This window comes from Corylus avellana, chromosome ca4 (assembly GCF_901000735.1).
Source record: "Corylus avellana chromosome ca4, CavTom2PMs-1.0".
In the NCBI taxonomy this organism is placed as follows: domain Eukaryota; kingdom Viridiplantae; phylum Streptophyta; class Magnoliopsida; order Fagales; family Betulaceae; genus Corylus; species Corylus avellana.
This window is the reverse complement of record NC_081544.1, coordinates 7,819,050-7,835,751: the sequence shown is the minus strand read 5'-3', so window position 1 is coordinate 7,835,751 and position 16,702 is coordinate 7,819,050. Positions and strand designations below refer to the sequence as shown.

At 37.4% G+C, this 16,702-nt stretch overlaps 1 protein-coding gene across 1 annotated transcript; it reads left to right on the top strand.

Moving 5' to 3' along the window:
* The first annotated feature begins 2,503 nt into the window (after positions 1–2,503).
* Positions 2,504–16,026, top strand: LOC132179479 (guanosine nucleotide diphosphate dissociation inhibitor At5g09550). The gene is made up of 13 exons (XM_059592212.1): positions 2,504–2,610; positions 4,962–5,024; positions 5,124–5,207; positions 5,912–6,019; positions 6,185–6,357; positions 6,793–6,904; positions 7,234–7,314; positions 7,399–7,461; positions 13,771–13,872; positions 14,027–14,151; positions 14,673–14,883; positions 15,389–15,463; positions 15,706–16,026. The coding sequence occupies exons 1-13, from the start codon at positions 2,524–2,526 to the stop codon at positions 15,757–15,759; spliced, it is 1,338 nt and encodes a 445-aa protein (XP_059448195.1). The 5' UTR covers positions 2,504–2,523; the 3' UTR covers positions 15,760–16,026.
* Positions 16,027–16,702: the final 676 nt, after the last annotated feature.

The following is a 16,702-nucleotide window of genomic DNA, read 5'->3' as shown; positions in this document are numbered from 1 at the left end:
TATGTTTAGAATGTATGATAATGATAGAAATTCTTTGTGATAAATGGAGATTTGTTTACATTTGAAATTATTCAAATTATTCATAAAGAGTCTTGTACACAATCAAATCAAGTAATAATAGCAAAATGTAGCAGACCTTTAGGACAATTACCTAGTTGTGAACGGAGGTGTATAACACCGAACCGTCCAAAAGTCCTTTGTCTACATTGTCTCTCTTTCTTCCTCTTTTCTCTTTAATTTTCATTTAATTATGAGATTCTTCAGAGTCAAGGGCTAATTTGTTACCATGGATGAATAACATTTCTTGACCATTTCTAGTAATTTTACCACTTGTTCCAGATGAGCAAGGGCTAAAGTGAACCACGGCAAACCCATTTCAATCAAGGATTATACGTTAGAGACCCGATGTTGAGCAAGGGTAATATGCTCAACATGCCCAAATCGAATGGGGTTAATCATTCTTTGCCTTAAGTTGAGCAGGGTGGTGAGCTCAACAAACCCAATTCGCATGTGATTAACCTGTGGAGCCTTAGTTGAGCGGGGTAGTTTGCTCAACCTGGCCTTTTGATTGAATGGGGGAGAACACTCAACAAACCCAATCTATTTGGGGTTTAACATTCGAAGCCTTAGTTGAGCAGGGTGGTTTGCTTAATCATTTTGGTTAAGGCATTTCTCTGCTACCAGTTTAATGTTAAGGCAAAGTAGCAGAGCCTTAATTAGGGTATTTTCAAGTAATTAAGCGAAAACGCCAGAGATGTTATTTAGGCTAAATTAATATGACTCAAGATAATTAGAAGCATGTGAGAGGACCTTAAGCAAGTCTTTGATATAATTATTAAAATCACGTCTGGTATGGTTCATGCATGGTAAGTATTGATTTTATTTTTATTTATTTTTTTTTTTTTTGACAGGATTCTATCAGGCAATCTAAGTTTAAAAATAAGGTTTTTTCTAAAAAGTTTTTTCTTGCAATCTTACCCATATGTTAGAGTATTTTTGTTAAATTCTAATGGAGGGGTGATAAATTCTCAAAATACCCCTGTATTTTTTTTTAAAAAAAAAAATTATTTATAATTAAAAGGTAATTTTATAATTTCATAAAGTTTACAGAGGTATAATAGTCATTTCACCATTTGATCGTCTAATTTAACCCAAAACCCTATAAAGAGGGGAATTTTAAAAGTTCAATACATTAAACTATTTCAGCTCGGAGTATATGAGCACATTCGAGTCTCCCGCTTAGAAACATACAAGCCCATCTAAATCATATTATCTTAGCTATGAGATTATATATATATATATATATATCGACTAGAAACATGTACATACAATCTCATCTAAGTCATAGCATAATTGTCATATAAAGATTTATTACAGGTTTTCTGTTGCGTTGTTTTATTATGGATATAAAAGTGGTTAATTAAGAAAAAATTTCCACTTTCGCCCTTGAATTTATGGTGGGGCGTTACAATTATGAAAGAAAAATTACACAAGAATAAAGAGAAATGAAAAATATTCTTTTTTCAGTTCATGAAATGGCATGAACTTATAAAAAAACAATAATTTTTTAAAAAAAAATCCCCTAATAATTGATATTTTTTCTTAATTTCCACCATAGGCAATTGTATTGTTATGACTCTTGTGATGCAAAAGGCACTAAAAGACTTTCATTTTTAGGTGTTTTTTAGTTTTAGGTGAATATTATTTTAAAAAAATCCAGTAAAAAAATAAAGGTCAATTTATTTTTTACTTTTTAAAAAAATAATATGAAAAAAATACCTAGCATTCTCCATTTATGAACAAGAAGGACACTTTCAATCTTGACGGAGATTCCCTTGAGAGATGGACTCTCTAAATCTATGGGTATTATCACACGTGTATTGGTGCTAAAATTAGTACACAAAAATCTGTAATATCAATCAAGTAAAAAAAAAAAAAAGGATAATTATCAGAATTCTCTAAAATTTTAAAAATGTTTTTATTATAGAATTTTTGAAATCCTAATTATTTTTAATTAAATCATTTAAATTTTAGTAACTCATCATACACTTTAGTACAATATAATAAATGAAGAAAAAATTAATATATCCTATAATTATAATAAATACAAAAAAAAAAAAAAAAAAACCATAATATATATATGGTTCTTTTTTTGTTTAAAAAAATATTATAATGTGACATAAATTTTACATTTTGAAAAAAAAAAAAATTCTATTTGAGTTGTTTATTAATATTTTATTTTAAAATTAAAAAAATAAAAATTAATTAATTAATTAACGAACATAGCGGTTAGTACTCTAAACTGAACCACATATCAACCTTAATCCACGAATGTGTGCTCTGTACGCCACGCGCTTAATGTAGCGTGAACGTAGCGGTACTCGCCAGTCTCGGTACTTCCCGCTAAAGACCTGTTCCAAATCTCACACTTTTGTCACATACAGAAAACCATCTCTCTCTCTCTCTCTCTCTCTCTTTGCAATTTTCTTTGTTTTTCTGAGAAAACTATTGATTTGACCAGCCATGGATGAAGAGTATGACGTGATTGTTCTTGGGACTGGTCTCAAGGAGTGCATCCTCAGTGGCCTTCTCTCTGTTGATGGACTCAAAGTAATGCATCTCTCTCTTTTAGTATTTCTCTCCCAATATTTAACTGCATTCCTTGTTTGTTTGTTTGTTTTTGGGTCAAAGATTTCTTGGATAGTACAATGTCATATGAAAAGAAGAGAAAAAACCAACAAATGTATCTTTTTTTTGTAATGTCCCATGAAACTCGAATGATTCATACTTGTACAATACTTAATGCACATGGCCATCAATTTCTATATATATAAAAGGTGGGGGCTATCCGCAGTATTGGGATTTACGGTAATTACCTGCTTAAATTGTTAGCAATTTGTGCAGATAATATGAGAGATCATATGTATTACTATCCAGCCATTTATCTGAGCATGTGGATCTTATATATGATCTCTCACATTACTTGCCAAATTGTTAGCAATTCGAAAAAAGAAAAAAATTAAAAATTAAAAATTGCCTGATCCTTATCCCGGCCTGCCCGTCTTCCTTGAGGGTGGCTTTAACTTCTGTAAATGCATGTGCATGTCGACATTAAATGAATGGAGGATCCACTGAAATTCTTAGGGAAATATTATTTTATTAGTAGTGAGACACATGGCAGAACAGTGACCCTTGGATGGAAGATAGACGGCTTAAATCTGAAATTTCAGAAACTGAAATTCCCTAGGAATTTCAATAGATCCTGATCCTTCCATTCCAATGGGACAACCAATCATCCCAAAGGCCAAAGGCCACAATGTCTTACTTTTTTCTGTGCAATCAATTTCTTCTACCAACAGAGATTTTCCAAATATCACATTTTTTTTTTCCGGTAAAACTTGCTATGTGGTGCATTGGGACCAGGAAAAAAAAAAATTGTACGGATTAATTGGCACAAGATATGGGATTTAGTTTATTACTTGAATAAAATCAATGAATGCTAAGCTCCTAAATGTCAGATCTAATGTAAAACTGGCCTTTCGAGCATTCATCTCAAAGGCATTAAAAATTCTTTGAGGCTAAAGGAGTAAAGTATGGTCTTGTTACAGCTAGCTGAGGACCACCAAGGCAAAATCAAAGGGGTTAGGGGCACCGAATATATATATATCTTAAGTCATAGGGTGTGAGGTTTTCTATTTGTCTAGCACAAGAAATCAACAGCATCATATTGCTTCTCACACTACTTTCTGGTTGATTTTTATTATCTTACAAATATCTTTCCTTTTGTCTACCTCAATGCTCTTTTACCATGTTTCATGAAGTTATTAGAGTTATTGGCATCCTTGGTTTTGGTGCAACTTATATGCCCCATTTCCACTATAAGGGTGTACTTAAACTTAGTTTGTAACATTCCAGTTCCACATTGGAAAAGATGAATAGCTCACATTGAGTGAGCTCCAATTGTTTCCTTATTAGATGAGACCAAGATTTAAATGTCATTATAGGGAGCTCCAATTGTACTTTGCTAGTCCTTTTGGAGTGATAAAGTAGATGTGGCTAGCGTCCTTCCTATGTCATTTTTAATATCAAAGCAACCTAGTAACACCATGTGATACTGAAGCACTGAATGACCCGGGCTTGATGAAGACGTCAAAGATTTAAGGGGGGAGATTGTAACACCCCACTCTCACATTGGGAAGATGAATAACCCACATGAAGTGGGCGGATTATAAAGGCACTCATGGCTAGCGTCCTTCCTATGTCATTTTTAATATCAAAGCAACCTAATAACACTATGTGATACTGAAGCACTGAATGGCGCGGGCTTGATGAAGACGTCAAAGATTTAAGGGGGGAGATTGTAACACCCCAGTCTCACATTGAGAAGATAAATAACCCACATGAAGTGGACGGATTATAAAGGCACTCATGGTGCTAAGTCCCACATTGGTTTTTGACTAGGTGAGATATGGCTTTATAAGTAATTATAAGGAGCTCCAATTGTAACTTGACTAGTCTTTTTGGAGTGATAACGCAAATGTTACTAGTACTTGCCCTAAATCGTTACAAATAGTATCAGAGTAACATGGCAACACCAATTGGTACTAGAGCACTATATGACTTGGCCCTTACAAGAACATCAAAGATGTAAAGGGGAGAGATTATAACACCTTAGTCCCACATTGAGAAGCTAAATAGCCCACATAGAGTGGACAGATTATAAAGGCACTCATGAGTGCTAAGTCCCACATTAGTTTCTTATCAGATGAGAATGAGTTTTATAGTGATTCTAGGGAGCCTTAATTGTAACTTAACTAGTCTTTTTAGAGTGATAGCACATATGTGGCTAACGCTTTTTCTAAGTCGTTACAGACCATCTTAGGATTAGCTGCTGATTTTTGCTTTGATTCTCATTTTAATAATCTATTCTCTAGTTCTTCACTTTGTATTCATTGAAACAGGTATTGCATATGGACAGAAACGACCATTATGGAGGAGCCTCATCCTCTCTTAATCTTACACAGGTTAACTCTTGTTATACATACATTAATAACCTGTCCATATTTATCTGAATTTTTTTTCTCTGTTTTTCCTTGGTAAAACTTAGTTTTTCTGCTATGTAGCTTTGGAAGAGTTTAAGAGGAAATGACGAGCCTCCAGAAAGATTGGGCTCAAGCAGAGAGTACAATGTTGATATGATCCCTAAGGTACTTACAGTTTTATGTAATGACCTATTTATCAGATGATAATATAGTTCTAGTGTGGTATTTTTTTATGCTTTAAGTCGCATATTTTACCTAATGTTTCTCATATTGTTAAGGCAATGCAACATCTGGATGTTGTAACTTTATAATGTGTAAAATGTGCGCACAAAAAACACACATATTACTCATATATGGATTTCCTTGTAAAGTTCCCTCTTTATCCACTTTCTAGCTAGTTTAGAATATGATGTACCCTATTCATAAGTGAATTAAGGATGAAGTTATCATTTTGTTTTCTTTATAAAGGGTTTAAATTACGAATTAAGGATGAAGTTATCATTTTATCCACTTTATGAAGTTATCAATCTTCCCTAAGGCATTGCTGTGCCGATTTTTGCAGCAAGCAAGGCAGCGCATTGCTTTGAGTACTATTAATAGCAAAAAAGTGGCACTATTGTGCCTTGTTAACCTTTTTTTTCACCGTGCATTGCTTCCCGGCAAATTTCCCTTGAATTAAACACTTTCCCAAGGCAATGCTTTGTCTATTTTGAGGCAAGCAAGGCAGGGCATTGCTGAGTAATATTACTTGCAAGAAATAAGTGGCACTATTGTGATTTGTTTGCCTTTTTTAACATGCATTGCTGCCTTGCCAAACATTTCCCTTGAATGTGTCATCTTCTATAATCTGCTTTTGTATACTTTTGTAGTTCATGATGGCCAATGGTAAACTGGTCCGCATTCTCATCCACACAGATGTTACTAAGTATCTACACTTCAAGGCTGTAGATGGTAGTTTTGTGTACAATAAAGGAAAGGTATGAAGCATGTCTACAATTTAGGTTTTCTTTTATCTTTCAACTTTCTTTCTTTTTATTTTTTTGAATTTGGTCATTTATGATTGAACCTTTGTCTTTCAACATTTCAGTACTGCATATTCCTGTTCTAAATGAAAGCTTACAATAAAATATCATCCTGTTTAGATTTACAAAGTTCCAGCAAGTGATGTTGAAGCACTGAAATCATCACTGATGGGTCTGTTTGAGAAGCGTCGTGCGCGGAAGTTTTTCATTTTTGTCCAAGACTATGAAGATAATGATCCAAAATCTCATGAGGGGCTTGATTTGAACAAAGTTACAGCAAGGGAGCTTATCACGTATTATCTCATTTCCTTTTCTTTTAGATTACTTTCTATAAGAATACAGTTGACTTGAACTAGATAAATGTGGATAGTGCAGGTAAGACAGACTTAGCTTAATAATGATGGAAATTATAATTGTAATTGTAAGAAGAAAGTAACCAAAAATCAGAAGGGTATAATGGCTAATCCTGTTACATAATTTTAATTAAAATTGCTAATTCAACTTTTGTTGCACTCATAGAAGGTAGAAATGATTATGCATCTGATAATTTCTTTGGATATTTGCACTCTGAAACAACATCTCTGATCATGGTAACATGGCCATTTTTATTTCTTTATATCAAATTATCTATGGTTCTTAAGTAGTGCCTGAATTTGATTGTTTTGCTGATTCAACAATGTCTATTAAATATACCATAACTTGACATATGATAATTTGTTTCAATGTAGAAAATATGGGTTAGAAGATGATACAATTGACATTATTGGTCATGCATTGGCACTTCATATTGATGATAGTTACTTGGATCAGCCAGCTATGGATTTTGTGAAGAGAATGAAGGTGCAACTAATTTTCCACCACCATTTTTTTAGCATCTGCTGTTGTTGTTTCTACTGCATGCATCAAAAATTATATCTATTTCAGAGTAATATATGAAGATAGGATTTTACTTCCAATTATAGCAGTTTTTCCAAGGGGGTTCTTGAGCATTAATATCAACTGAAGTAGTCATAGAATAAACCTCTCATGTCTGTGCTTCTCACTAATATAAATTCTTGCTAGTAAACTTCTGCATAATCATAATACATCTTTATCTAATGTATAGTTGATTAACAATAATTATTTTTAAGTTCAGCAGCACTGACATTATTTTCCCTCTTTCTGTAAAGCTCTATGCAGAGTCTTTGGCACGTTTTCAAGGAAATTCTCCTTATATCTATCCAATGTATGGACTGGGAGAATTGCCTCAGGTTTGTTTTTCACCTGTAACATTGAGGAAATGTTCAGAGCTATTATAAGTTGCAATTATGATTTTTTTGTGTACTTATTGGCAGGCATTTGCACGTCTAAGTGCAGTTTATGGTGGTACTTACATGCTTAATAAGCCAGAATGCAAGGTAAAGTTGTCAAAATATGAGTCTCCTTTTACTGGTGTTATTGTAAGCTGTGCAAACCTTTCGAGGCTTTCACCTTGACATAAACTCAACAAAATTAGCTTGAGGCTGACCTTTTGAGAAAAGGAGTATGGCCCCAAAGCAAGGAACAAAGCAGCAAATTAAACCCAAGGGAACTTGTTTTTACTGTGGTTGCTTTGACTATTGTTGATTTATCATCTGTCCTCCTGCATGAGTGTTTCATACTTTTTATAGTTATCCTCTTTTCGTTCTTTTATATAAGAAAAATTATAAATTTTACATGACACAACTTCTTTAAGCATCCCCTATGAATCAGAGTATCAACCATCAAACCTCTATTCCAGAGACATCTTTTAGGTAAAGGGTCTCTAACATCTGTAGTAGCCAATTTCTGAGGCCTTGTACTTGCATGGAGTTTGTTAGAAGAATGTAGAAGAATGTGTTAGAAGAATGTAGAAGAATGTATTAGGGTATGAGGGCAATTTGGTCATTTATGTATTCTCAAAGCTTATATATAATATGTGTGAGGTAGGCTACGTATCTTAGAACGAGCCTCCTCTTTTCTCAAAACCTACTTCATGCAAACCTCTCAACATGGTATCAAAGCCTAGGGTTTATTCTTTTTTCTAATATCGTGTATTTTTCTCCTTTCTCCAACGTCTTATCTGTTCCTTTTTATCTCTCGCCCCCATTCATCTTGCTGATTGAAGAAATATAAATTCTTGGGCTTCATGCCCGTGGTAGGAGATGGCGCCGAGCTCACTCTCACCAATAATGTGATCTCGGAGCCATCTCCAATGTTGGATTTCGACCCGTTGTCGTCGGCAGAATTGGTGTAGTCGTTGTCTTTGGTGGTTGGTTGCTGTAGTCGGCCGATTCTGCCTGAGGTGGTGGCTGGAACTCTCGGTGGTAGCCGGAGACCGGTGTTGGGTGTCGCTGACTGCTTTTTGCGTTGTCGTTGGGTATTTTCCGGCACGATTTGAGTGTCACCGGCGCATTTTCAGTAGTTGCGTGTCGTCGGAGGGTCTGTGCGTTGTCGTTTGGTGTTTTCCGGCACGGTTTGGGTGTCGCCAGCACGTTATCGGTGGTTTCCGGTGCTGTCTGGGTGGTTTTTGGCGCTGTCTGAGTGATTTTCGGCGCTGTCTGGGTGGTTTTCTGCACGATCTGAGTGTCGCCGGCAACGTTTGGTCCTTTTCCGGCGATTCTCCGGCGATTTACAAAGAAGAAGCTTGGTGTTTGGTTACAAGGATTTGCTGCTCGTATTCGGGATAAGGATATCCCAACCTCAAACCGGGATAAGGCTGTCCGCGTTTTGATTTTTCACTGTTCAGACCGGTTCAGACACTATTCATACCGGTTCAGACCCGGTTTAGACCCTGTTCAGCCCGGTTCATACCTTTTCATCCCGGTTCAGACTCTGTTAAGCCCGGTTCAGCCCTTTTCAGCCCGGTTCAGACTCTGTTCAGCCCGGTTCAGCTCTGTTCAGCCCGGTTCAGCCTCTGTTCAGCCCGGTTCAGCCCTTTTCAGCCCGGTTCAGACTCTGTTCAGCCCGGTTCAGCTCTGTTCAGCCCGATTCAGACCCTGTTCAGCTCGGTTCTGACCCTGTTCAGCCCGGTTCAGGTTATTTTTAGTTGACTTAAGTTACTTGCAGCAAGTTTGTTTCGAATTAGGTCTGTTTTGGTTGAGTTTTTTGCCTATTTCTACTTGGTAGTTTATTCTTTGGTGGGATCTTGTAGTTGTTGACTTTTGGTTACCACATTATGGCACCTAACTCCGATTTGATTACTTCTGCTTCTATGGGTCCGGCCCTTATGACCCTTGTGAAACTAAATGGCAAAAATTATGTTTATTGGTCGCGATCCGTAGAAATATACTTGCGCGGGAAAGGTTTGTATTCTCACTTGGAATCTGGGAAACCTTCGGATCCTAGTTCCGCAAGTAGTTGGGACCAGGCCGACAATCAAATTATATCTCTTATGTTGAACAGTATTGAGCCCCACATTGGATCCTCGTGTCTTTATCTTCCTACTGCAAAGGCAATTTGGGATCATCTCCAGCATATGTACTCTGGTACTGGGAACATCACTCGGATTTATGAGGTGTGTAAACAATACTTTGGGCTTGAGCAAGGTAATCAAACTGTGGATGAGTACTACAATCAGGTTGTCGCCATTTGTAAGGAGAGAGACATGTATCAGCCACTCTCCACTGATTTGAAGAAAATGGAAAAGCAACGTCAAGATGTAGATGTGGTTCGGTTTCTACTTGGCTTGAAACCTGAGTATGAGTCTGTTCGTGCGCAGATTTTGGGTGGCTCCGACCTCCCATCACTTCCTGAGGTTTTTTCTCGGCTTCAGCGTGCTACTATTTCTGATCATAGTTCTCTATTGAGCACGGAACGTAATGGTGATCGTGCTGCTTTTATTGCTACTCGTGGTAGCTTTAATAGTTCCCGTGGTGGACGGGGTAGTCGAGGTGGTCGTGGTTTTCGTGGTGGACGTGATTATCGGGGAGGTGGTCGCATTGGAGGTCGTGGGCCTCGAAAATGCACTCATTGTGGTCGTACTAACCATTCGGTGGATTTTTGTTGGGATTTACATGGCACACCATCTGGGTTTGCCAATCAGGTTACTTCTCATGAGGGTTTTCTAGCCCCGGCTGGACCACTTGGTACTCCAAGCTCACCCCTTGAGAATGATCTCATCTCCATCCCGAAAAATGAGTATGCTCAGTTCTTAGCCCATAAGCAGGCCTCTTCCTCTTCCACTGCTACTCTTGCTCAGTCAGGTACTGCATCTCCCTGTCTTTTATCCTCCACTAGCAACCCGTGGGTTATCGATTCTGGCGCCAATGAACATATGACTGGTTCGTCTACTTTCCTCTCTAATTATCATCCTGTCGCATCACCTAGAAGTGTCACCCTAGCTAATGGTTCCCTATCCAAAGTGGTCGGCTTAGGCACTACCCATCTGAGTCCTGACATTGAGTTGTTATCTGTTTTACATGTTCCTGGCTTTCCTTTTAATTTGTTATCTATTAGCCAAATCACAAAATCCCTTAACTGTTCAGTTAGTTTTTATCCTTCTCTATGCATTTTTCAGGATCTCAAGACGAAGAGGATGATTGGTATGGGGCATGAAGTTGATGGCCTATATTATCTCGATCTAGCACCTACAATTTCCTCTCATGCGTTGCAGTCGTCGGCCTCCGCTCTTCAGTGGCATTGTCGTCTTGGTCATCCTTCCCTTTCTACATTGAAGCATCAAGTCCCCAGTCTTCGTCATGAGACGTCTGTGCCTTGCGAAGCTTGTCAGCTTAGCAAGCATCATCGTGTCTCGTTTCCGTCCCGTGTTGTTAGTAGGGTTTCTAGTGCTTTTGAGTTAGTTCATTCTGATGTATGGGGTCCAATTAATATCGCAGCCAATAAATTCCACTATTTTGTGACCTTTGTGGATGATTTTTCCCGTATGACATGGTTATTTTTAATGAAAAATCGTTCAGAGTTATTTTCTATTTTCCAACTTTTTCGCACTATGATTAAGACTCAATTTGCTCAGAAAATTCGTATTTTGCGTTCGGATAATGCTAAAGAATATACATCTCATTCATTTGCCTCTTATTTGTCTGATAAAGGCATTATCCATCAAACATCCTGTGCTCACACTCCACAACAAAATGGTGTGGCTGAACGCAAAAATCGTCATTTATTAGAAATCGCACGTTGTCTCTTAATTCATATGCATGTTCCCAAACAATTTTGGAGTGATGCTGTCCTCATCGCTTGTTATTTAATTAATAGGATGTCCTCCTCGGTCTTAGATGGTACCTCTCCTCATTCTCTTTTATATCCTTCTTCCTCCCCATTCTCCTTGCCATTGAAGGTTTTTGGGTGTGTTTGCTATGTTCATAATTTGGGTCCCGGATTTGATAAGCTTGACCCTCGTGCTACTAAATGTGTCTTCCTTGGGTATTCCACAACCCAAAAGGGATACCGTTGCTATAGTCCGGTTCTTCGACGCTACTTCACTAGTGCCGATATCACATTTGTTGAGTCTCTCCCCTATTTTTCTGCTACTACCTCTTTGGGTGACTCTTCCCTTGAGCCTGATGTCGAGTCTCTTCCGCTGCCTATTCCTCTTCTCTCTGTGCCGGTCTCTCCTTCTCCTCCGGTCTCGCTACCTCACCACCAACCTGCTCCACTCCAAGTTTATCAACGCCGACTTCGACCATCAGCTCCTGCACCGCCATCATCATCCTTATCGTCTCCAGATCCGCTGCCTCCACATCCATTCGACCACTTGCCTATTGCCCTACGGAAAGGTACACGTTCTTGCACTACCCAACATCCCATTAGTCAGTTTGTCTCCACTCGTTCTTTATCCACTACATTTTCTTGCTTTATTTCCCATCTCTCTACTGTTTCTATTCCTAAGACAGTGCAGGCTGCAATATCTGACTCTGGTTGGAGGCAAGCTATGGAATTGGAAATGAAGGCCTTGCATCACAATGGGACATGGGAGCTTGTTCCCTTACCACCTAATAAGAAAACTGTGGGTTGCAAATGGGTCTACACAGTTAAGTTTCATCCTGATGGTTCGGTTGAAAGATTGAAAGCTCGGTTGGTTGCTAAGGGCTATACGCAAACGTATGGTATTGATTATGATGACACTTTTTCTCCTGTAGCCAAAATTTCATCCATTCGTGTTCTTATTTCCATGGCTACTAATCTTGATTGGCCCTTGTTCCAATTGGATGTCAAAAATGCCTTTCTCCATGGGGATTTGAGTGAAGAAGTTTATATGGAGCAACCACCTGGGTTTGTCGCTCAGGGGGAGTCTCAGGGCTATGTTTGTAAATTAAGAAAGGCATTGTATGGTCTCAAGCAATCACCGCGGGCATGGTTTGGAAAGTTCTCTGAAGCGGTACTGAAGTTTGGTCTGCAGAGATGTCAGACAGATCATTCAGTATTCCACTTACATACTAGTGCTGGCTATATTCTCCTTGTGGTATATGTAGATGACATTGTCATTACTGGGGATGATTCAGGAGGCATTGCCCGATTAAAACAATTCCTACAGGATCAATTTCATACAAAGGATTTGGGCAAACTTCGATATTTTCTAGGCATTGAAGTTGCTAGATCTCGAACAGGTATCAACTTGTCCCAGAGAAAGTATGCACTTGACTTATTAGAAGAGACAGGTCTTTTGGGTTCTCGACCAGTTGATGTTCCAATGGATCCAAATAAGAAATTACTAAAGGATGAAGGTGAACTATTTGAAGATCCCGGCAGATACCGTCGTCTAGTTGGGAAGTTGAACTATCTTACTATCACCAGGCCAGATATTTCATATGCCGTTAGTGTTGTCAGTCAATTCTTGGAGGCTCCTCGGGTTTCACATTGGGAAGCTGTTACTCGGATTATTCGTTATGTAAAGAGACAACCTGGTCTAGGAATATTGTATAGACCAAATGGACATCTTAGGGTAGAAGGTTTTACTGATGCAGATTGGGCAGGTTCTCCTTCAGATAGACGGTCTACTACAGGGTATTGCACATTCTTTGGTGGTAATCTTGTAACTTGGAAGAGTAAGAAACAAACTGTGGTGGCACGATCTAGTGCTGAAGCAGAGTACAGGGCAATGGCTCATACGACTACTGAGTTGACATGGTTACAACATTTCCTTCAGGAGATCGGCTTCTCGACTACTACTCCTATCCCATTATCTTGTGATAACCAGGCTGCCATACATATTGCATCTAACCCGGTTTTTCATGAAAGGACTAAACACATTGAGGTTGATTGTCATTTCATCCGAGACAAGATACTCAATGGAAACATATCTACAGTATTTGTGAAGTCTGGAGACCAATTAGCTGATATGTTTACAAAATCTTTATGTCGTAACCGGTTAGAGTTTATTTGTTCCAAGCTGGGCTTATATGATATATATGCTCCAGCTTGAGGGGGAGTGTTAGAAGAATGTAGAAGAATGTGTTAGAAGAATGTAGAAGAATGTATTAGGGTATGAGGGCAATTTGGTCATTTATGTATTCTCAAAGCTTATATATAATATGTGTGAGGTAGGCTACGTATCTTAGAACGAGCCTCCTCTTTTCTCAAAACCTACTTCATGCAAACCTCTCAACAGAGTTCAATGTTCATTGCTTTTCACTTTTATTGCCATTCCCTAACTCTTTATAAATCCACAACTAAAATAGAGTCCGTTTTATATTCACTTTTGGTAATAGAGTTAACTTTCAATTACTATTCCACTTATTGGATGATAGGTGGAGTTTGACAATAATGGGAAAGCCTTTGGTGTGACTTCTGAAGGAGAAACTGCTAAATGCAAGAAAGTTGTTTGTGATCCATCATATTTGCCTGATAAGGTAACTTGTAACCAACTCATAAATATTGCAGCTTTCTCCTGCTCAACTGGTTGATGTGCTGAAATGCAACCTTGCAGTTCAAGACTGAAACACCCAATTTATTTTTTACCACCATATGTGGCCTTCATCTGCCCATCTCTTTAAAATGAAACAGGTTAAAAAGGTGGGAAAGGTTGCCCGTGCTATATGTATAATGAGCCATCCTATTCCAGACACCAATGATTCTCACTCAGTCCAGGTCATCCTGCCACAGAAGCAACTCGGCCGCAAATCCGATATGTATGTGTGCTTAATTCTTTATTCCTTTTTGATGATGAAAACTATGTAACAGCCAGTTCACATTTTCCAGGTGTAATATAAGTGTAGTTCACTCTATCATCTTTAATAGTGTTATAGTTCCATTATGCAACATAGTTTTCTATGTTACTTATTAATGGAACCAAAGCATTGCGCATGTTTTTCACTGCTAAAATTGTCATAAGCATCTATTTTACATTTGCAATTTTTGTTGATGTCGTTTATTTTTAAGAAGACACGTTCCTGTTCCTCAGAGTCATCATATTGGAGTATTCCGTGGGAATTTTGAAGGATAAAATAAAATGCAGAGCCCTCTCTGACAGCCGATTATAGAGGCTTGTGTCCTTCAGAATGCAGTATCAAACCCAACACAGTACTATTATAATGCCCTTCACTTACTATTGCCAAATGAGATGATAAAATTTAAAAAAGGAAATTAGAAGTGTAACAACTTTTTTATCCTAGGTACCTTCAAAATGTAACTTCTAAATTTGGGGATGCAGGTACCTCTTCTGTTGCTCCTATGCTCACAATGTGGCTGCAAAAGGGAAGTTCATTGCTTTTGTTTCGACAGAAGCAGAAACTGACAAACCAGATGTGGAATTGAAGGCTGGCATTGACCTCCTTGGACCAGTGGAGGAAGTTTTCTATGACACTTATGATAGATTTGTTCCCACAAACAATCATGAAGTTGATAGTTGCTTCATATCTACTGTAAGTACACATAAATGCATCTCTTATACATACTTTGATTCTTCCAGAAAGGATTAACATCCCTTTCTTTGCAACCTGCTAATAGCCCAACTGAAAAAGAAACTCAAAGCAATAGCAGATGATTTCTATTATACTAATGTTTTATTATATTCAGAAATCAAGAACAGAAAAGAAATTATCAGCCAATTCACAGGAAAAAAAAAAAAAAAAAATTCCTGTAGTTGGTTGCAGGCACAAAAGTATATATTGTTTGTGGTAATGGATCCAAACAAGGTGGATTGTATCTTCTTGATGACTTACATGTTTTGTTTGACAGTAACTATTTCTATTTGTTCAGAAACTTCTTTTTTTTTTTCTTTTGTCTTTCATGGATATCTACACCTTGTAAAATTGCAATCCTAGGGTGGTCTTTGATGTTTCCTTTATGAAGGATTTGCAAAAAATTGGTATATGCATATAAGTTGGGAATTTAGATTTACTGGTTGGCTTGTTGCATTTCTTGCAGAGCTATGATGCAACAAGTCACTTTGAGTCCACCGTCGATGATGTGATTCAATTGTACAGTAAGATTACTGGAAAGGTATGTTTTTTGTACAGAATGTGATGCTTTATATCTCCGTTTTTTCAATCCTCATTTTGTAGATCAAAAGTGTGATTTTAAACCAAATCGCAGAATATATATCATTTGCAAGTGCATATTAAAAAAAAAGGGGGGGTGGGTTTTAAAAAATGCACGTTTTTAAAAGCTAAACTACGTTTTTAAAATGGCACATTTTAAAATCGCTATACTTAGTTTGCCATCTCACTTTCTGTATATTTCAGGCTCTTGATCTTTCCGTGGACCTAAGTTCTGCAAGTGCTTCTGCTGAGGAATGAAATTCTTCCATCTCATCTTAATGTTAGCGAAGCACTCCAATTGCCTCTTCAAATTTTCATCCATCTGTTGAAAATAAAAATAAAAACATGGCTGTTGTTTATTGGTTTTGTTATGCTCTAAAGCTGAGATTGGGAGCTTTTGTTCAACTAAGTTGTCCCTGAATCTTTTGAGTTTTTTGCTTATATGATACTAGAATGATAAAAAGTGATTGAAACAGGTGCCTTATATCCAACCATAGCTGAGATTTGGCTTTTCATGGTTGGGCATATCTTCAATTTTGTGGCAAAAGATTCTTAGTTTAATATTTACAATGAGATAACAACTTGGTGAAATTGGCTTGTTCATCCAAAGGGAAACACCAGCATTCACATTGTTCAAGTTAATTGGTAGCTATGAAATTTAATTTCAAGTTTTTTACGAGAAAGAGTGTGAAATTAAATCTGAACCATTGAAAAAACTATCATACTGTAATTTTTTTACGGTGCCTAAACCAAATCCCCTGTGCCACTGAATACACACAAAATAGGATGAAAATGGAGGGGTTTTTGTCATCTCTACTTATTTTGCTTGATACCAAAAAGTTTCTCGTAATGTAGTAATCAAACTTTCCGCTTTAATGTTTTCTAACTGGTGTTCTTCATGCATGTTCACACCATTCTGTCTAGAAATCGTACTATAACTAGATGAGTAATTATATTCATCACCTCCTCCTCCCTCAAAACCTATATAGCATGGTCTTCTCAATCAAAAAGTTAATCTCGGTGTACTAAATGTTATAAAAGATTACGTCACATAAGCTTTAAGGGATCGAATAGAAAGATATATGCTCTCGTCCTATTCATCTTATCCATTAAACTCCTGCCCTATTTTCTCATGGTTATATATATATGAGTTTAACTTCGGTTAGGAGTCTCCTTAAAAAACCACTTTTACATCCCCCAA